Below are 20,953 nucleotides of genomic sequence, written 5' to 3' on the forward strand. Positions count from 1 at the left end.
AAGGTGACCACGACCTGCTGACTCCAGGCCTTGTGCCATTCAAGGGGAATGGGCATCAATTCATGGATGGGCCCCACGCCCTTCTCTCCATACCCAGAATGGGCCTTCAGCACTTCACCCAACATATTGCTCCACCTGGTGAAACCCTACCGTTTCCTGGCCTACTCCGATGTCAGGCCCTCTGTAATGCTGTCTCTGGAAAGCAGGAGCTCATCATCTTAGTTGCAAAGCAGAATCTTCTAGGGCTGTTTTCTGACAGACACTGAAGCTGAGGCTCACCCATGAAGACTGTGGGCTCTGGTCTGAGCAGTTCTAACACGCAGCCTTGGTTCAGATCTCCTGCTCCTAATTGAAACCACCCCTCTGGACACCTGTGGCACCTATTCTGGATGTGCCATGTGCCACCCACCTCGTCCTTTAATAAAAATACATTATTATTTGTGCTGTGGCAGGGGGATGCTTGCACTATGGTGTCTGTATGGAGGTCAAGGACAGCTTGAAGAAGTTGGTTCTCCCAGTCTGCCAGTTGGGTCGTAGGGATCTAACTCAACCTATCAGATGGGACTGTCAAACGCTTTTACCACTGGTCCAAAACTGTTTCTGCTTTTTGCCAGAGTTTTTTTGTTTTTTGTAAATCAGTGCCATTCTAAGATCTCTATGACCAGGGACAATCCCTAGTGACTCAGAATCATGCCTGGAGCCTGGCCCATTTGAAGAGCGATAGGCATACCTAAGAGTTCTAGAATGTAGCTCTAGACAGACTCAGTAGCAAAAAAGCCTCCTGCCAACTGCCAGAAGCAGGGCTGGAGGAGAAACCATAGACTCCATAAAGGCCAAATTAAGCCTTTCCAGTTAAGACTAAGTCAAATAGTTTCCATGAGACTATCTGGTCAATGTAATATGGAAAGCTAGCGACTTGTCACGCTCCAAAAGGCTGCTCGCTCAGATTGGGGGTACAGCATCTTAGAGGAAGATGTTCTGTTTGCAAGGGCTCAATTGGAACCAATGTGCGTGAGGCAGATTCCCATGGCATCCATTTTTATTCACTTTTCCTCTCCCTTCCCCCTTCACTTCCCATGAAGCAAGTTTTCTAAAATGGTTTCAGTCTTTTCAAGCTTAATAACGGCAACACCAAAACTTTCAGAACGAAATAAGGCTGCTTAGGAGACAAGGATGGAATTCATTTCCTTAAACTCTGCCTGGGTCTCCCTCCACATTGTTACTAAGGAGCCAACATCACTCATTCTGGAACATTTCCCCGAGGGCTCCTGATGTGCAAACACTAAGTTCCTAAACCAGGATTCAAGAACCTTCCGGGCCTGGAGACAAGGGGACAGACAGAAATACCTTCTAAGACAAGGCCCAGAAGGGCCACACACAGGGAAAGCAGGGTCTCTCAAAGCATGCAGCACCAGGGAACACCTGCCCTGGACCCAGGCTCCGAAGGCGACCCTAGCCCTCAGGTGCTGGTTGAAGTCCGGAGCACCAGCCCTGAGACACCTGACCCTAGGCACAGTGCTGCAGGAACATAGCCCACACCGATGATTCCCCCTTCCCTGTCTTGTCCTGCACACTGGGGGCTTCGCCAACTTCAACCCCTATGGAAGCACCCCTTGAACCCTACGCTGAAGTTCGTGAAAATAAAGAGGGTGGAGCTTGAAGGACTCTGATTCAGGAGGAATCTCATCCCGCACCAGTACTGGCTGGGTGCGCCGGGAGCACTCCATCTGCCAGCTACCCCGTAGCCAAGAACGCACCGGAGGGCGGCGGCTGTCTGTCCATTTGCTGGGCCCGCATAACGACCCTGGTTGTCTGAGCAGGTTCCTGCGCGCCCAGCGGTCCTGCTATAGCGGGGACACACCCAGTCTCGCCGCCGCCGCGAAAGCGACACCTGCGGTAACACACACGGACGGTCCGGGAGCCGGCGGGGACCTGGAGGCCCCGGGCTGGGGCGCTGCCCGCAGGCAAAGCGGAGACACGGGCAAGGATGAGCAAACTCACACGCCGGCGCTAGCACGCGAGGGGACCGGTCCTAGTGGCACTCACCGACCCCCAGCGCCAGAGTGGCGGCGCTCGGCGCGGCTCTCTCGCCAGGTTCCCTCCCTTAGATTCCCGGTTCCGCTCCAGCCTCGCAGGGGCGGCTGCGGCCGGCGCTGACAGCTGAGGCCGCCCCGCAGGGAGGAAGCACCGGAGACCGGCGCGGGTGGGAGAACGCACCAGGAAGCTCCAGCTCCTCCAGGGGGCGCGGCGGATCGCGCGTGCGCAGTGGGCCGCCCCTGCAGGTGCCCGGGGTTTGCTCCCGGCCGGCTTAGCCTCGCCTAAGCTCCGGCTTCAGCGTCTGCGCAGAGTCCCGCACATGTTGCCCGGCTCTGACAGAGGGCTCTCCGCCTCGCGCGCGCGTGCACCCGCTCCTAGGTCAACATTCCGGACCGTGCGTCTGCGCAGTACTCCACGGAGGGCGCACCTCCTGCAGGCGCGTGCGCGAGTGCGGGTGGGGTGGGGCGGGGCCGTACTGCGCGTGCGTGATGGGTTGCCCCTGCGGGTTTTGGGCCTCACACCGGCGACTGAGGTTGCGGCGCCGCCTGGTCCGTGTCCAGCAGAGGGCGTTAGTCTGGGGTTCTGCTTCGTCGACTGAGCGTGCGATGCCAGGGGACAGAGCCCCCGGGCCTTGGGCCTGAAGCTTGTCTCAGCACAAATGTGTTTCAAAGCAACTGAGGCTGGAATATTAAGTAGTTCACTTTCGCGGCGGGTTTTTTTTTTTTTTTTTTTTGGTTTTTTGAGACAGGGTTTCTCTGTGGCTTTGGAGCTTGTCCTGGAACTAGCTCTTGTAGACCAGGCTGGCCTCGAACTCAAAGAGATCCGCCTGTCTCTGCCTCCCAAGTGCTGGGATTAAAGGCTTGCGCCACCACTGCCCGGCTCGCGGCGGGTTTTACTATTTCAAGTTCCTCTTTTTCCCCAGGGCTCTCGCTCCGTCACACTCCAGTCACCAAGGGAACAGGCTACTTTCCCGCTCCTGCCTGAGCAGAAGAAACCCAAGCCCTGGGGAGGTTAGGTTGAGGAACCTTCCAGCGGCGACAGCGGGCAGCGAGTAAAGCGAGAGTCACGACCCAGCCCAGCAGCATCGCTAGGAGAACGGAATCGGAGTAGGGGGGTGGGGTGGGACTAGGAGGAGGGAATCAGGGTTCTGGGTCCCCTCTGGGAGGGAATGGCGGTGAGATCGTAGATTCCTGGATCCAGGTCTGTGCAGCCGCGCGGCCGGCCCGTGAGAAGTGGGTCACCGGGTGGAGCGTGGGCGACTGCGCCGCGGGGCCAACAGTCGCCGCGGGTGGTCTGGCGGGTCCCTGAATGCCCGCGGCCACTGTCTGGGTGCGGGCGGTGAGTGAGGCTCAGCCTTCCCCGGCATCCAGGCTGCAGAGGTGCCTAAGGTAACCCGGGACTTCCAAGTCGAGATGCCAGTTTCACTGTGGTCACGACCTCTTGCTCTCTGAGGTCCAATATGGTTAACCCAGAAGGTGGGCTCCCAGGGAAAGAGCCCTTTCCTGACACACAGTCAATCCCCTGGGATCCTAGAACACCTTCCACAGAGACAGCTCTGGCCAAGTTTGCCGGATAAAGGAGTCACTGAGACCTGACTTCAGGCCTTGAGTTCTTCAGTAGTGTAGTCAAGTCATTTTACTCTTTGGAATCTTAATTTCCAACTCCTAAAATTGAAATGGTAACAATAGCAAATTTAAAGGTTGTTGTTCCCTCCCACTCCTCACCCTTTTTGAAAGTGAAATGAGAAAAAAAGCATATTTAAGTGATTATAATGTCTGGCACTTAAATTCCAATTAAATGGTAGTATGACGCATGCCTATAATAATAAGCATGCGGCAGAGCAATTAATGGAAGGCGGGGATTTGGATTATTAGTGTGCTGCAAGCATCTCCATCATTCCTCCAAACAAAATGTCTTTCCCATTCTCTACTTCACGCCAGAAAAGTGTGTGAGCCTGACTGACTATAACTTTAGCCTGCTTCTTCCTTAACTGCTTTTCTTTCAAACCAATACTTGTCATTTCCAGCTTAAATTGATTAAAGTTTGCAACTCTTTAGTCTTTTCCAAACCGAATCCTAGTTCTGTAGAGCTAAATCTAGGAACAGAGCTGGATGACTTAAAATTTCCCCTAGGTAAATGAGGCTGGGAGTATTGATGAAGAACGTTCCTCAGCATCTCACAAAATAGGCGTCTTGTGCTAAATTTACATTTTTATTGTGTGCTGACTGCACAAATCAACTGGAAATGTAAGTATTAAAACACCCATTTAACAGAATTCAGAGTACTCAACAAAGTATCGTTAGACTAGTGAAGCTATTGTAATTTGAAAATAATATAAGGCCAGGCGGTGGTGGTGCACACCTTTAATCCCAGTACTTGGGAGGCAGAGGCAGGTGGATCTCTGTGAGTTCGAAGCCAGCCTGGTCTACAAGAGCTAGTTCCAGGACAGGCTCCAAAGCTACAGACAAACCCTGTCTTGAAATTCATCCCACCCCCCAAAGAGAGAGAGAGAAAGCCAATGTAATGTTTTTGTGTGTTTATTTATTTATTTTTGCAACCATAATTATGCTCTCAGTAATTTATTTTTTTCCTTCACAGCCATTAATCTATTTTTTAATGTAAGTGTAGCTGGTTATGGTGGTACCTTCTAAGTACTGCATCATATTTTTTAAATTTGTTTATTATGTGCAGCGTTCTGCCTGCATGTACAGCTGCAGGCTAGAAGAGGGCACCAGATCTCGTTACAAATGGTGATGAGCCACCATGTGGTTACTGGGAATTGAACTCAGGACCTTTGAAGAGCAGTCAGTGCTCTTAACCCCTGAGCCATCTCTCCAGGCCCTGCATCATTTTTTATTTTTATTTATTTGTTTATTTATTTATTTATTTTAAAATTTATTTATTTATTAAAGATTTCTGCCTCCTCTCTGCCACCACCTCCCATTTCCCTCCCCCTCCCCCAATCAAGTCCCCCTCCCTCATCAGCTCGAAGAGCAATCAGGGTTCCCTGATGTGTGGGAAGTCCAAGGACAAACCCACCTCCATCCAGGTCTAGTAAGGTGAGCATCCAAACTGCCTAGGCTCCCCCAAAGCCAGTACGTGCAGTAGGATAAAAAAAAAACCCATTGCCATTGTTCTTGAGTTCTCTGTAGTCCTCATTGTCCGCTATGTTCAGCAAGTCCGGTTTTATCCCATGCTTTTTCAGACCCAGGCCCGCTGGCCTTAGTGGGTTCCCGATAGAACATCCCCATTGTCTCAGTGTGTGGGTGCACCCATCACGGTCCTGAGTTCCTTGCTCGTGCTTTGTCTCCTTCTGCTCCTGATTTGAACCTTGAGATTTCAGTCCGGTGCTCCAATGTGGGTCTCTGTCTCTGTCTCCTTTCATCACCTTATGAAGGTTAATATTCAGGAGGATGCCTATATGTTTGTCCTTGGATTCACCTTCTTATTTAGCTTCTCTAGGATCACTAATTATAGGCTCAATGTCCTTTATTTATGGCTAGAAACCAAATATGAGTGAGTACATCCCATGTTCCTCTTTTTGGGTCTGGCTTACCTCACTCAGGATAGTGTTTTCTATTTCCATCCATTTGTACCTGCATCATTTTTTAATAGTTATTTTATAATTATATATATTTGTATGTCTGGCTCAGTCTTTCTGTCAAACCCCCCCCCCCCCCCCCGTGTGTGTGTGTATTCGTGCACGTGCGTGAGTTTCTGTGGATCTTCTGGAGCTGGAATTGCAGGCAATTGTCAACTGCCCCGTGTGGCTGCTAGGAACTGAACCTAGGTCCTCTGGAGAGTAGGATGGACTCTTAAGTGCTAAGCCAGTTCTCCAGCCCATGCATCTTATTTTTTTAAGGCAGGGTCTATCACTGAACTTGGAGCTCAGTGTTTCAGGTCAACTACCTGGCCAGTGAGCCCCCAAGATCTAGCTGCCTCTCTGCTCAGCTAGTGCTAGGGTTACAGGCATGTGCCGCCATGCCTGACTTACATGAGTATTGGGGATGGAACTCAGGTCCTGCAAGCATTTTGTGCAGCAGATATTTTACCCACTGAGCCATTTCTTGAGCCATCTCCCCAGTCCTGAAGTAAAGAACATTCCTTCACTTAAATATGCTAGGAAGAAAAACATGAAAAGTAGATATGGATGTTCCAAGAGACTGAAATTTTATTTAGAATGGTAATGAAAAGCTCACTGGGAAAGTAACTTCTGAATAAATATCCAAAAGAAACTGTAGAGTTCTCCATGTAAAGATATGAAGGAATTGTCTACTTGGCAAAGGAAACCCAAATGTTGATGCAGTGTGGGCTTATTATGTTTTGGAACAGTAGTTAGGCCTGTGATGTCGTAGTGGGAACAGCAAAGTAGATGGTAACTGATGAAATAACAGGAACTATATACTGCAGGACTTTGTAGGTCATTGTAAAGCGCAACTTTTTCTTGGAGATTTTATGGTGGAAGGGTCATCTGGCTTGAACGGGCTGTTCTTGTTAGCGCTTAGGAGTGCGTTGCAAGGTGACAAGATCAGATGCAGTGTCTGTACTGCTGCGGCAAACCAGTCAAATGTCAGGAGAGGTGAGGGCTGATAAGAACTGGGGTGGTGGAAGGTGCCAAATTCTGGGACTGTTCTAAAGGCTGAACCGGCAGGCTTGTGACAGTCTGCGTTTCAAAAGAAAAGGCAGTAAAGACCTTTATCTCAAGAGTGGTACTGATAGGACCTGAGGTAAAGGAGACCCTAGGATAAGTTGTTTCATGAGAACCACAAATAGGCCAGGCCAGTTTTGAGCTAAAACACAGTGGGGCAGGGACAGGTAGCCTTCAGTTGAACATTTGGGAAAAGTCCAGACTAGAGAAATCCAAGTAGACATTGTGTGAATGCCTGTGGATCCTGTCATGGCTATGTGAGGTCACATGTTGGCATGAAAAGGAGTCCAGAGACTGAGCCTGTAGCACCTTCATGTTTGCAGGCTGTGGAGAGGAGGAGGCATCAGCCCAAAGAGCCAGGGAAGGGGTAACAATGAAAAGACAGTGTTCCGAGCGTCCCCAAGAGCAACGTTATTCAATGATGAAAAGAATACTTCTGTTTTTGTTTGTTTTTCTCAGGGCAGGGTCTCACTATGTAGCCCCAGCTATCCTGGAACTCACTCTGTAGACCAGGGTGGCCTTGAGCTTACAGAGATTCTCCTGCCCAAGTGCTAGAATCGAAGGTGTGTGCCATTACACCTGACTGAAAATACTTCTTGGCATATTTGTGTTATACATCCTATTTTCTCAACTTGTTTCTTTACTAGTGGTGAGCGTCTTTTTCAACTGGGAGGAAAATGGCAGTGTTCAAGAAACTAAAGCTTCTCCTCTGGAAGAATTTCGTCTTAAAGGTACGGATACACTTATCCATGGGGAAGATGTGGGTCCTCTGGAGCAGCTGCGTGTTTGAGTTAAACAAGTTACAATCTTAGCTTCTCTTCCTGTGGTAAGTCACCTTGACAGAAGCAGCTCAAGGGAGAAGGGGTTTATTCTGGCTCACAGCTTAAAGGTGGGGATATCATTGTGCCTGCTTGAAGCACATGGTCACATCACATCCACAGTAAGGAGCAGAGGACAGTGGGTGTTATTCCGTCCCCATTTACCACTTACACAGTCCGAGATCCTAGCTACAGAGTGGTCCTGCGCATGCTGAGCCAGTCTTCTCCCCACAGGCATTCCCAGAGGCCTGTCTCTAGGTGATTTTAGATTCTGTCAAGTTGAAGTTACAATCACTACTAATGAGTTGAAGAACAATGAAGAATTTCATTTCTAGCCGGGAGGTAGTGACCACACACCTTTAATCCCAGTGCGCTCGGAGGCAGAGGCAGGCGGATCTCTGTGAGTTCAAGGCCAGTCTAGTCCACAAAGCAAGTTCCAGGATAGCCAGGGCTGTTACACAGAGAAACCCTGTCTTGAAAAACAAAACAAACAAACAAACAACAACAACAAAAAAGAATTTCATTTCTATAAGTTCACATTCCCACAGTGATTCTGTGAGGTCTCATTATGAAACACAACTCTTGTTGATTTCTAACTCTTGATGGTTTAGAAGCAGTATTAAATGGAGATGCCTAGCTAGCTCTTATTCTGTCTTTTACCTTTTTTGTGTGTGCTTTGTATAGGAAGACTAGAAGAAATGAAAGAGGTTTTTTTTTGTTTTTGTTTGTGTACTTGTTTTGAGACAGGGTCTCAATGGTATATCAAAGGGTGGGCTCAAACTTCCTAAGTAGCCAAGGGTGACTTTGAATTTCTGATCGGTCTGCCTTTAAACCTCTTGAGTGCTAGGATTACAGATGTGAATTGCTACATTTGGGTTATTAAATACTGGGGATCATGCTTCTAAGAAAATACTTAGAAGGTTTCTCCAGCTTTCTAAGTAGAAGAATGCTTACCCCATAGAAATCACACTTGAGTTTCATCTGGGATTGACGTGCAGCTGTTGTTTCTGTTCCAGAAGCGGAAGACTCTGATAACGGTTCTCGAAATCCTGATGCCGTTACTGTTTTCTGCAATTGTACTGTATCTTCGTTTCAATAGTATGCCAAAACACGTATCGACTACTAAGTACCCAGCATTTGATATCAGTTTTCTGCCAACATATTTTGATTATTATCCGACGAGAAATAAATATCAGTTGGCCTATATCCCTTCCAAAAGCGAGACTTTGAAAAGCGTTACTGAAATGGTGGACCAAGCCTTCACGGTTGGCTTCGAAGGTCAGATATAAGATGGAGTAGGGAGGGCATTTCACTTTTCCTTATTGCACTAAAATGTTTTATTATGTCGATTTGTTGTGGATGTGAGTAGAGGTGTGTGTATGTGGGCATTCTGTGACGCACACAGTGGAAGTCAGAGGACAACTTGCCGGAGTCATTTCTCTCCTCCCTGTGGGCCCTGGGGACTGCACTCAGGCTGTCCCTCAGGCTGGCGGGTCTGCTGGAGACACTGCGCCACCATCGCGCCATCCTGGAGGGCATTTTTATAGTGTAGTTTGAAGGAGGTTTTTTTTTTCCTGAGATTTCTTACAAAAGTGATGCAAAATCTGGAATCTCCAAGTGTTTGAGGTGGTAGTTGAAGGAAAGCCGTCCTCTATGCGTTTTTATTATTTTACAGACGGCACTGAAAGCTTGCATTCTTGTATCACAAGGTTTAAATGCTAATTAAAACGTTAAATACCTTTTTGTTTGTTTTTCGAGACAGGGTTTCTCTGTATAGCTTTGGAGCCTGCCCTGGAACTAGCTCTTGTAGATCAGACTGGTCTTGAACTCACAGTGATCCTCCTACCTCTGCCTTCTAAGTGCTGAAATTAAAGGCGTGTGCTACCACCGCCTGGCCCTAACTAGCTCCTATAATTTAAATTAACCCATATTCTTTGAGTCTACCTTCTTCCACGAGCATGTTTCCTCATCTCCATTATGCCCATCCTGGTTCTTCCAAGGCAACTCTGCCTTTCTTCTTCCTAGCATCCTCCCTTCCCCGAAAATCCTCCCTAGCTATTGGCCATTCGCCTTTTTATTGAACCAGTCAGAATGACACATCTTCACAGTGTACAAAAAAGATTATTCCACAACATACTCATAAGTTTCTCTGCTTCTCTTTTCTTATTGTTACCCAGTCTCCAGACAGAGGCAGAAAGATAACTCAAATGGTCATTAGGATTTTGCTCATGCCCTGCTTACACCCTTCTATGGTTTCCCAATACACAGACTTGCTAGACTATGCCCCTGCTGTTTCCTCTCTAGCTTCCTCTGTCAGTACTTCTCTCTGCTTTCTTCAGTACCCTCTTCATGTGGGTCACTTTGTGCCAGCCATTCCTATGCCAGTCTGTCTTGCTTTTAGGAAGGCAGCTAAATAAGTAGGTTGAGTTTCTCTCTACTGCCTTATTCTCCTTTACAAAGTCCGGTTTGCCATTTTATCAGTATTTTCATTAAGTGTCTTAATTACACATTTATTAGCTGTCTGTGTATTGTCTACTTTCCCCCACTGTGCTCAGGGAAGAGGACCATGTCTGTTTGGTCATCACTGTGCCCTTTAGAGTGCCTGGAACACAGTAGGTGGCCCAGTAAATATTTATTGAACCTAACAGTTTAAATAAATAAAAATTTTCCAAATGGGAAGTTCATATAAAAGTTTCTTCAACATTACTGTGATTGTTATATTGTCCCTTTATGTGTATTTAATCTTTTTTTCTTGCAGCTTTTAATACTCATTCTCCTTAAATTAGAGAAACTCTTTGATTTCTTTCTTAATTTCTGTATTGACACGTTTTTCATTCAGTAGTGTGTTGTTTATTGTCCATGAGTTTTAAGCTTTTTCCTGTTTCTGTTGTTATTGATAAGTAACTTTAATCCATGGTGGTCGGTAGGCTGAGGGTGGTATCTCAGCTTTCCTGTGTCTGTTGAAACTTGCTTTGTGTCCAAGTATGTGGTCAGTTTTGGAGAGAGGTCTGTGAGGTGCCGAGAAGAAGGTCTATTCTTTTGTGTTTGTGTGAAATGTTCTATAAATATCTATTAGGTCTATTTGGTTTATAACATCAGTTAGCTTCAGCATTTCCATGTTTATTTTTTATCTGGATGACCTGTCTATTGGTGAGAGTGGAGTACTGAAGTCTCCACCTGTAAGTGTGTGAGGTTTGATGTGTGTTTTAATCTGTAGTAGTGTTTCTTTTGTGAACTTGGGTGCCCTTGTGTTTGGGGCATAGATGTTAAGAATTGCAATGTTCAGTCTGGGTGGGGGTGGCACAAATCTTTAATCCCAACACTCAGGAGGCAGAGGCATGTGGATCTCTGTGAGTTCAAGACGAGTTTGATCTACAAGAGCTACACAGAGAAACCTTGTCAAAAACATAACAACAACAACAAAAGAAAAACAAAAACAAAAAACGAATTGCAGTGTTCTCTAAGTGGATTTTTCCTTTGATGAGAATGTAGCATCCTTTCCTATCTCTTCTGATTCATTTTGGTTTGAAGTCTGTTTTGTCAGATATTTGTATAATTAAATGAGCTTGTTTCTTCGCTCCACCTCCACTCACCTGGAATATCTTCTTGCCCTGAGGGGATGTCTGTCCTTGATGTTAAAGTGTGTTTCTTGGGTGCTACAGAAGGACGGATCCTGTTTTTGTTTTTTTTTGTTGTTGTTGTTGTTGTTTTTTGGGGGGGGGGTTTCGAGACAGGGTTTCTCTGTGGCTTTGGAGCCTGTCCTGGAACTAGCTCTTGTAGACCAGGCTGGTCTCGAACTCACAGAGATCCGCCTGCCTCTGCCTCCCGAGTGCTGGGATTAAAGGCGTGCGCCACCATTGCCCGGCGGATCCAGTTTTTGAATAGATTTTGTTAACACTGTCTTTTTATTGGGGACTTGAGGCCACTGATGTTAAGAGATATCAATGAGTTTATGATGAGGGTATCAATGACCAGTGTTTGTTGATTACTGATATTTTGTTATGTGTGGTGTGTGTGTGTGTGTTTTCCCTCTTGATTTGCTTTCTGGGATATTTATTCTGTGGATTTTCTTGGGTGTAGTTAATCACTTTGCGTTAGAGTTTTTCTTCTAGCAGCTTCTGAAGGGTTGGATTTAGAGGTAAATATTTTTTAACTTTGATTTTATTATAGAATGTTTATGACTAAAAGCTTTGCTGGGATAGTACTCTGAGCTGGCATCTGTGGTCTCTTAGTGTTTGTAGAGCATCTGTCATGGCCCTTCTGGCTTTTAGAGTCTCCACTGAGAAGTTGGGTGTTATTCTAATAAAACTTTCCCCCTTTCAGCTTTTAATATTCTTTCTTTATTCTGTATGTTTGGTGTTTTGAATATTATGTAGAAAGAGGAAATTTCCTTTCTGGTTCAGTCTATTTGGTATCCTCTAAACTTTTTGTATCTTGATAAGTATCTTCTTCCTTAGGTTAGGGAAATTTTCTTCTATGATTTTATTTAAAATACTTTTTGTGCCTTTGACTTAGGTTTCTTGGCCGGGCGGTGGTGGCGCACGCCTTTAATCCCAGCACTCGGGAGGCAGAGGCAGGCGGATCTCTGTGAGTTCGAGACCAGCCTGGTCTACAAGAGCTAGTTCCAGGACAGGCTCCAAAACCACAGAGAAACCCTGTCTCAAAAAACCAAAAAAAAAAATGACTTAGGTTTCTTCTACTTCCTCTATCCTTATTGTTCTTAGATTTGGTCTTTTCCTAGTATCCCAGATTTCCTGGAGGTTTTGTGCCAAGATTTTTTTAGATTTAATATTTTCTTTGACTGAGGTATCATTTCTTTCTTCTGTGCCTGAGATTCTCTCATCCATCTTTTGATGAGACTTGCCTCTAAAGTCCCTGTTTCAGTTCCTAAATTTGGGTCTTCTTTATTGATTCTATTTCCATTTTCAGGTCTTGTTTTTATTTATTTCCTTCCATTGTTAGTGTTTTCATAGTTTTATATAAGGGTATTATTCATATCCTCTTTAAGGACCTCTATCATACTTATTTATGATTATTTTAAGGCCATTGTACCTTCAGCTACCTTGCAATTCTCAATTCTTAGAAATCTGCCTGCCTTCCTCTGCCTCTAGAGTCCTGGGATTAAAGGGGTGCTCCACCACCCCCTGGCTAGAGTATCCTGGGATTAAAGGGGTGCTCCACCACCCCCTGGCTAGAGCAACACATACTCTTAACTACTAAACCATCTCTCCAGCCTCATGAATCCTTTCTCTCTCTTTCTGTGTGTGTGTGTGAGAGAGAGGGGAGAGAGAGTGAGAGAGAGAGAGAGAGAGAGAGAGAGAGAGAGAGAGAGAGAGAGAGAGAGAGAGAGAAGAGAGAGAGTGAGAGAGAGAGAGAGAAGAGAGAGAGAGAGAGAGAAGAGAGAGAGAAGAGAGAGAAGAGAGAGAGAGAAGAAAGAGAGAGAGTGAGAGAGAGAGAGAGAAGAGAGAGAGTGAGAGAGAGAGAGAGAAGAGAGAGAGTGAGAGAGAGAGAGAGAAGAGAGAGAGAGAGAGAGAGAGAGAGAGAGAGAGAGAGAGAGAGAGAGAGAGAAGGGGGAGATTGAAAAAGAGATTAAAGTGGGGAGAAGAAGAAAAAGGGGAATAAATTTAGGTGAGCACATGCTATTGTACATGTGGAGGGCAAAGGATAACCTCAGATGGTGGGCCTTTCCTTTTTCTTTAAAAAAAAATGTGTAGCCCTTGAATTCGTGATTCTCCTGCCTCTGCCTCCTTCAGCAAATTTTACCGGCGGGCACCACCACAACCGGCCCTTCCATCTTTTTGAACTAGGGTTTCTCCATTGTTTTTCTGCTACATACACCAGACTAGCTGGCATGATAGGTATCCTCGGTTGTCAACTTGACGACATCTGGAATTAACTAAAACCCAAATGCCTGGGTATGTCTGTGAGGGATTTTTTCTTAAATCATTTGAAGTGGGAAGACTCGCTTTTAACCCACATCTTCTGAGGTGGGAAGATCCACTTTAAATCTGGGCCACACCTTCTGGTGGTGGTGGCCCAAATAAAGGCCATGGAAGAAGAAAGTACTTGCCCTTTGCCTACTTGCTCTTGCTGGCAAGTCCATTCCTTCAGTGCCTACTTCTTTGAGATTCTGGCTTATTCTGAAGACCAGCCGAGACATCGGCCTTGTGGACTGAACAGCTGCTGGATCCTTGGCCCTTACATTAATAGACAGTCATTGTTGGACTAGCTAACCACCCTGTTAGCCATTATAACGCACCCCGTTTTTATGTGTAATTTTATAAAGTTTTGTTTCTCTAGAGAACCCCAATACACTGGCCCATGAATTTCAGGGGATTTTCCTCTCTCCACCACTTCTTCATACTATTGCGTCTGACTTTTTTTTTTTTTGGTTTTGGTTTTGGTTTTGGTTTTCGGTTTTTGGAGACAGGGTTTCTCTGTACAATAGCCCTAGCTGTCCTGGCACTTGCTTTGTAGACCAGGCTGGCCTTGAACTCAGAGATCTGCCTGCCTCTGTCTCCCGAGTGCTGGGATTAAAGGCCTGCACCACCTCCGCCTGGCCTATCATTTTATTGTTTATGTGTATGGATGTCATGTATCATTAGATGTGTACCTAATGCCCACAGAAGTCAGACGATGACATGTGATCCCTTGGAACTGTGAATGGCCATGTGGGTGCTGGGACTCAAACCCAGATTCTCTGGAAGAGCACTCCGTGCTCTTAACCACTGAGCAGCTCTTGCCATCCCTTGTTATGACTGGTCCGGGGCCACGCTTAGGGGCAGTGAAACTACAAGAGATACTTCCTAGGAATTTCTGAAAAAGAGGTAACTGTGGGTTGATGTTTCTCTGCCGGCTTCTCGACTACACATGAAATCTACTGATGTTTTAACTGTTGTCTATGGCCCCATGTCTCCAAAGTCAGCAGCCTACCTGTCACTCAGGCTGCAGCCTGGAAGGACCCCCGGCTCTGCAGTGCTTGCAATATGTGGGTTTAAACTGGCTGAGAAACAACCAGCTGACCTTCCTTTTTGACTGGAGTCCCAGCAAGAGGCGAGTTCCAAATCAAAAGAAAGTGTCAAACGCCAAGTCCCAGCCTAACTTTCCCATGAGTCTTCTCTATCCCTATGGCTTCTCTATGGCTAATTCCCAACAACTAGTCTCTGACTCTTCCCCCTGATTCAAGGTTAACTTTATTAACACAATCTCAGAGTGTCACAGTTTGGTCAAATATCCTGAAAGAGTTGGTAGACAGGTTATTTGGATCAACCCTTCAGTAATAAAGGCAATATGGATAAACTACGAAGTAGATATTCTTCAGTTCATTAAAGAACTAATTAAGTAATAAACTAAGTTCTAAAAATCTGGGTATTTCTTGATCAAAGATGTAGATCCCTTGGCGGTTATAACTTCATTAAACAGAATGGTTGTTCCTTGTGTATGCATATAATTTTCAGTTTAAGTGTGAATATGTTCAACCACTAATGGGACACCTGTGTCACTCCAAGGCTCAGGGACCACCTTGGAAGAGATGGAGAATTCTAAGAGTTGGTGAGGGAAGAAGGGATTGAAACTGTCTTCTGCACACGACAGGACCTCACAGTGGTTGTCTGCACAAACCTAAGCCAGTCTCCACCCTGGATTAGGAGGAGAAGGGGTTCAAAAGCCTCGTCCCAGCTAAGGGGCTAGGAACAACTGATGGATTCTAAGGGAGGAAGAGTCCGTCTATCCTGGTGTGGTGGCCCACATATTTAATCCCAGCATTCTGGAGGCAGATCTCTGTGAGTTGGAGGTCAGCCTAGTCTATACAATGAGTTCTAGGACGATTGGGCTACATAGAGCTACCCTGAGTTACCCTGTGTGGCCCCTGAGAAGTTGACTTTAGCCACACTCAGGAGAATATGGACAGCATAAATTGGATTCAGTGGGCTATTAAAAAAATAAAGATATAAATTGTGTTGGGTAGGAAGGTAGGGTGGATCTGGAAGGCATTGGGGGAGGAGTGGGAATAAATATGATCAAATATGCTATATGAAATTCTCATAAATTTAAAAAAATACAGTTTTTAAACCCAGAACAATTGAACATAGAAACTCTATAAAAACTGTTTTTGACTTTTTTGTTTGTTTGGTTTTTCTTTTTGAGACAAAGCCTGTCTAGTATATAATCCTGGCTGCTCTGGAACTCACTATGTAGAACAGGCTGGCCTTGAACTCACAGAGATCCATCTGCCTGCTAAGTCCTAGGAGTGCTGTTGCATCACCATAGCCAGTGAAAAAAAGAAAAAAAATAGAAAGGAAGAGATCTAAATATGCTAAGTAAAGAAAAGAACAATAACCTTATAATAACAACAATAATAATGAAAACCATTATTTTATATGACACCTTTTCTATCCTTTTTTCTAATTATGTTGATATATAAATACAGCATTTACTATTATAGTCAGCAACACGGCTCCATCGCTTGCCACATAAATAGGACAGCTTAGTTCAGTCCTTGGAACCCACATAAAGAAGAAGAGAACAGACTGGAATTTATGCCGTGACCTCCACATACTCTTGCACTCACATAACACACGTGATAATGAGTACGAGCTAGCCCTTTCTCCTCAGCATCACTTCCGGGATTCACAGACAGTTGTGGACTGTACTATACGTTCCGAACTGAATAACAACAACAAAAACAAAAGATGGGGCTTCTCTGTGTAGTCCTGACTCTCCTGGAAGTCACTCTGTAGGTCAGCCTGGCTTCAAACTCTGCCTCCAGAGTGCTGGGATTAAAGGCGTGTGCCACCACCTAGCTAAAAGCCATGCCTTTTAACTAATTTCATTTTGAGTGTATGTCTCTCTCTGCTCATGTGTTTGCAGAATGACTGAGTAAGTGAATGGCAAAACAAGCTGGAATCTGAAATCCCCTTAGGATGACGGTTTGTGGCACCATTTGCTTTCATGCCAGCTAGTCACTAACTGGATTTTTCTCTTTGTAGTTGTAGGCTTTCCTTCAGTGCCATTATTTGAAAACTATATAATTAAGGATCCCAAGTCTTTCTTCATACTGGTAGGAATTGTTTTTGACCACAGCTTCAATAGCAGCAATGAACCTTTGCCACTTATGGTAAGATAACCTTCCTATAACAACCTATAATGATTTTGTGTGTGGGTGGGGGGGAAGGTGATTTTCAAGACAGGGCTTCTCTGTGTAACAGTCCTAGCTGTCCTGGAACTTGCTTTGTAGACCAGGCTGACCTCGAACTCACAGAGATCTGCCTGCCTCTGTCTCCCAAGTGCTGGGATTAAAAGCGAGTGCCAGCACCACCTGGTCCCCTATAACAATTTTACTATGTGGTTACATCCTCAGTGTGGGTCAGTCAGGTTCTCCACCCTCCAGCTTTCTTCTATGGCAGCTTTGTTGACTTATTCCAGAGAATACGAGTGGATATTCCACCTTCACATCTTACAGCCCACTCAGTTGTTTCAGACTGTTTAAAAGAAATCTGTTCTTGGGGGCTGGAGAGATGGCTCAGTGGTTAAGAGCACCGCCTGTTCTTCCAAAGGTTCTGAGTTCAATTCCCAGCAACCACATGGTGGCTCACAACCATCTGTAATGAGGTCTGGTGCCCTCTTCTGGCCTGGAGACATACACGCAAACAGAATATTGTATACATAATAAATAAATATTTTTTTTAAAAAAAACAAACCAAAAAAAATCTGTTCTAGCTGAGCAGTGGCGGCCACGCCTTTAATCCCAGCACTTGGGAGGCAGAGGCAGGCAGATCTCTGTGAGTTTGAGACAAGAGATCTCAAACAAGAGCTACAAGAGCTAGTTCCAGGACAGGCTCCAAAGCTACAGAGAAACCCTGTCTCAAAAAACAAATACAAAAAAAACCAAAAGTAGTATGTTAAACAAGAATATTTGATTTATGGTTTGCTATGGGTGAAACACTTGTGTGTAGCTTTTGTGCTATACAGGCAGTTTAATGACTTTTAGAACTTGTACCGTGACTAATAAAAACCAACCATATTTTACAAGCATGTGTTAATGACATACATGTCAGATACCATATCGTGTAACCGTCCAGGCAGCTAATGGGTCAGAGACTGTTTCCATCCCCCTTTCACGCTGAAGGAGCCGAGGAAAAAATTATTGAGATTAAGTAACTTGACCAGGGTGACTGCATTTTAATAAGAAATTTGGGGCTGAGGTCTAGGTGACCTGGTTCCAGAGTATTCTACAGTTCATTGCTCCTTTCCCAGGTTGGTCACAGGGATAATTTGCAGAGAAATACAAGGAAGACCGTTATGCGATTCCAGAAGGGACACCTGTCTGTGTGGCCTTAAAGAGTTACGACAAATAGTTTTGCTCTGTCGTGTACCATTGCTGAGTTCCAGGATCTCGTGGCCAAATGTTTTCTCTCTGTTTCTCGTAGGTTAAGTATGACTTGCGCTTCAGTTATGTTCAGAGGAACTTCGCACAATGGAGGCATTTCATTTTTCAAGAGGAGATAGAAGGCTGGTGCACAGCCTTTCTTTATCCTCCTAATCTAAGCCAAGAACCCCGGGAATTTGCATATGCTGATGGGGGAAGCCCTGGTGAGGAAACTCTGAAGCCTGTAATATTACTGTGAGCACAGCCACATTTGCCCTGTACCACATATTTGTGATACTGTTTGGCTAACTGGATGCTTGCCTAAGATTAGCATTTCAGTAGAGGTCCAAGGAGCTGCCTTTGCAAAATGAGGCGTTCAATAAAATGCTTATATTCCAGTATGAGGTAAAGCAGCAGGTATGTATTTTAATTGCTTATAATGGCATTGAATTGCTTGAAAGAATGAAAGCATTTTACAATAACAGGGGCGTGTGCTTCTATATTTGTAACACTCTGCTTTTTTGTTTTTTTTTTTTTTTTTTTTTTTTTGTTTTTTCGAGACAGGGTTTCTCTGTGGTTTTGGAGCCTGTCCTGGAACTAGCTCTTGTAGACCAGGCTGGTCTCGAACTCACAGAGATCCTCCTGCCTCTGCCTCCCGAGTGCTGGGATTAAAGGCGTGCGCCACCATCGCCCGGCAACACTCTGCTTTTTAAAGTATGTTTATCACTGTTCCCTACAAACAGCTCAAGTGAATTTCTTTAATTGTTGAAATTCCTGTAAAGTAACAACTCCTCTACCTTTTTCTTTTCATTTTAGGAAAGTTACTCCCGGGAAGGAGGCATACCTCAGTGGTGCTTGCCTAGCGTGAGACCCCTCATGTTGAGTCTCTAGTACTGCCAGAACTAACACACGCTGCTGACTGTTAGAGATGTATGGGAATTCATCTTGGTACAATGGTTGCTTCTGAGGTTACTGACAGGAAAGGCCTCCCAGAGGCTAGAGAACACAAGGTCCCCAGATGCTGCTTTCTGCCACATCAGCCTCTGCCTGATGGTGTGGTTAGGGACCAGGACTCAGCCAGAAAATTAGGGAGACACCAGTGCATTTACCTTGAGCGCAGCCACCTGATCCCTGTTGAGAACCCACGGGCATTATCTTTGTTTCACAACGTGCAGGACCAGAGTGGAACCCTAAGTATAACAAGAATGGCCAGTTATTTAGGGAAGATGTAGCCCTCATCATGACAGACACATGACTTACATTTTGTGACTATGTAATGTTTCTGTGACCTTCCTTCTCTCCCTGTAAGTAGCACTCTTGTTTTTCTGCCCCTTCCCCAAACCCTACAGTTTTGGGGATCAAACCCAGGACTTTCCATGTATTGGGCTAACACTCTACTAATGAGCTATACCTCTAGGCCTGTGCTGTTGTTTATTCACTTTTAAAAAATGATTTATGGCAGGCGGTGGTGGTGCACGTCTTTATTCCCAGCACTAGGGAATAGCAGAGGCAGGCAGATCTCTGTGAGTTCGGGGCCAGCCTGGTCTACAAGAGCTATTTCCAGGACAGGCGCCAAAGCCACAGAGAAACCCTGTCTCGAAAAACCAAATAAATAAATAAATAAAAATGGTTTATTTATTTAGTATGCATAGTGTCTGCCTGCATACACCAGAAGAGGGCACTAGATCTCATTTTAGATGGTTGTGAGCCACCATGTGGTTGCTGGGAATTGAACTCATGGTCTTTGGAAGAGCAGCCAGTTCTCTTAACCTCTGAGCCATCTCTCCAGTCCGTTTGTTTACTTTTACAGCACTGAGGAAAGAGTTTAGCATCTCACATATGCCTGCCAGATATCTCAGTCCTGGGAGGCAGAGACAGGCTGATTCCTAAGGCTCACTGGTCAGGCTAGCCTAATTAGCAAACCCCACGTCCCAGTGAGAGACCTTGTTGATGGCTCTTGGGCAATAATACCTGAGTCTGGCCTCTTCCTGTGCACACATGCTCATGTGCACACATGCGGGTGGTGGGGGCAGGGTGGAGTGGGTGCTGAACACATGACCTCTGCATTGGCTAATACTTCATTTGAATTTACTGCTCTTTCTGAATCTTTAGATCTCTCGTTGGTTCTAATTCTATCCACTTTGCCCACCCACAACTAGCTGGAGAGTACTAGCTGCCCCTTTTTCAGATCGCATGACAAGCTCCACTCTTTTGTCTCCTACTTTGGAGTCATACCCTAAGAAAGTGCCCCTCCCCTTACTGTTTTGCTCAGGATAAGCAAATAACATTAAAATCAGAAGGTGAGGTGTTCCTAGGGGCTCCTGTGTGCTAATGCATATGTAAACGGAGGCTGTTCTTTTGTTTTCTGACTGCTCAGACCCAAATAATCACACAGAAACTATATTAATTACAACACTGTTTGGCCACTGGCTCAGGCATATTCCTAGATAGCTCTTACATCTTAAACCAACCCATTTCTATTAATCTGTGTATCACCATGAGCCTGTGACCTACCAGTAAGGCTATGGTGTCTTCCTCCTTGGGCAGCTACATGGTGTCTCTTGACTCTGCCTTCTTTCCTCCTCTATCTCTGCTTTTATTTCCTGCCTTGCTATATTCTGCCCTCCCATAGACCAAAGCAGCTTCTATATTAACCGATGGTAATAAAACATATTCACAGCATACAGAGGGGAATAACAGGCATATGCCACATCAGGTATAACACATGGCTTCAAAGCTGGGTTGTAACTCCCAGATTCTGTAATCCTTCTGTGCAAGAAGCACTGCTGACTTTCTTCTTGTAGCTCCCCAGTAAGATAGGGGAGAGCTTTTCTCAGTGTCTGCTTCCTGTCATCTTGTTCTCTGCTGTGGAAATGGACACAACTGTATCTAACAGTGCAGACATCCCTACTTGGCACCCGCTTTCCCTGGACCCACCCCTTCCATGGCAGCCCCCAGTTTCCTCTCTGGCAATTCCAGACTTATGGAGAAGAGATGGCCCATAACTGAGATGCTCTCCACATGAAGCAGCATATCCCCGAGTGGGGGCCCAGGAGCCACTCCTCACATACAGGATACATGTTC

At 45.5% G+C, this 20,953-nt stretch overlaps 1 protein-coding gene across 1 annotated transcript in view; it reads left to right on the forward strand.

Annotated features, from left to right (window-relative positions):
* Positions 1-7,362: 7,362 nt before the first annotated feature.
* Positions 7,363-20,953, forward strand: part of LOC142859519 (ATP-binding cassette sub-family A member 17-like) — a 77,445-nt gene continuing 63,854 nt past the window's right edge. Inside the window, exons 1-4 of the mRNA XM_075989689.1 lie at positions 7,363-7,416; positions 8,520-8,781; positions 16,491-16,618; positions 17,931-18,093. Of these exons, the coding sequence (XP_075845804.1) occupies positions 7,363-7,416; positions 8,520-8,781; positions 16,491-16,618; positions 17,931-18,093 (607 nt within the window). The remainder of the gene's footprint in view (positions 7,417-8,519; positions 8,782-16,490; positions 16,619-17,930; positions 18,094-20,953) is intronic.

Source organism: Microtus pennsylvanicus, chromosome 11 (genome assembly GCF_037038515.1).
Source record: "Microtus pennsylvanicus isolate mMicPen1 chromosome 11, mMicPen1.hap1, whole genome shotgun sequence".
NCBI lineage: Eukaryota > Metazoa > Chordata > Mammalia > Rodentia > Cricetidae > Microtus > Microtus pennsylvanicus.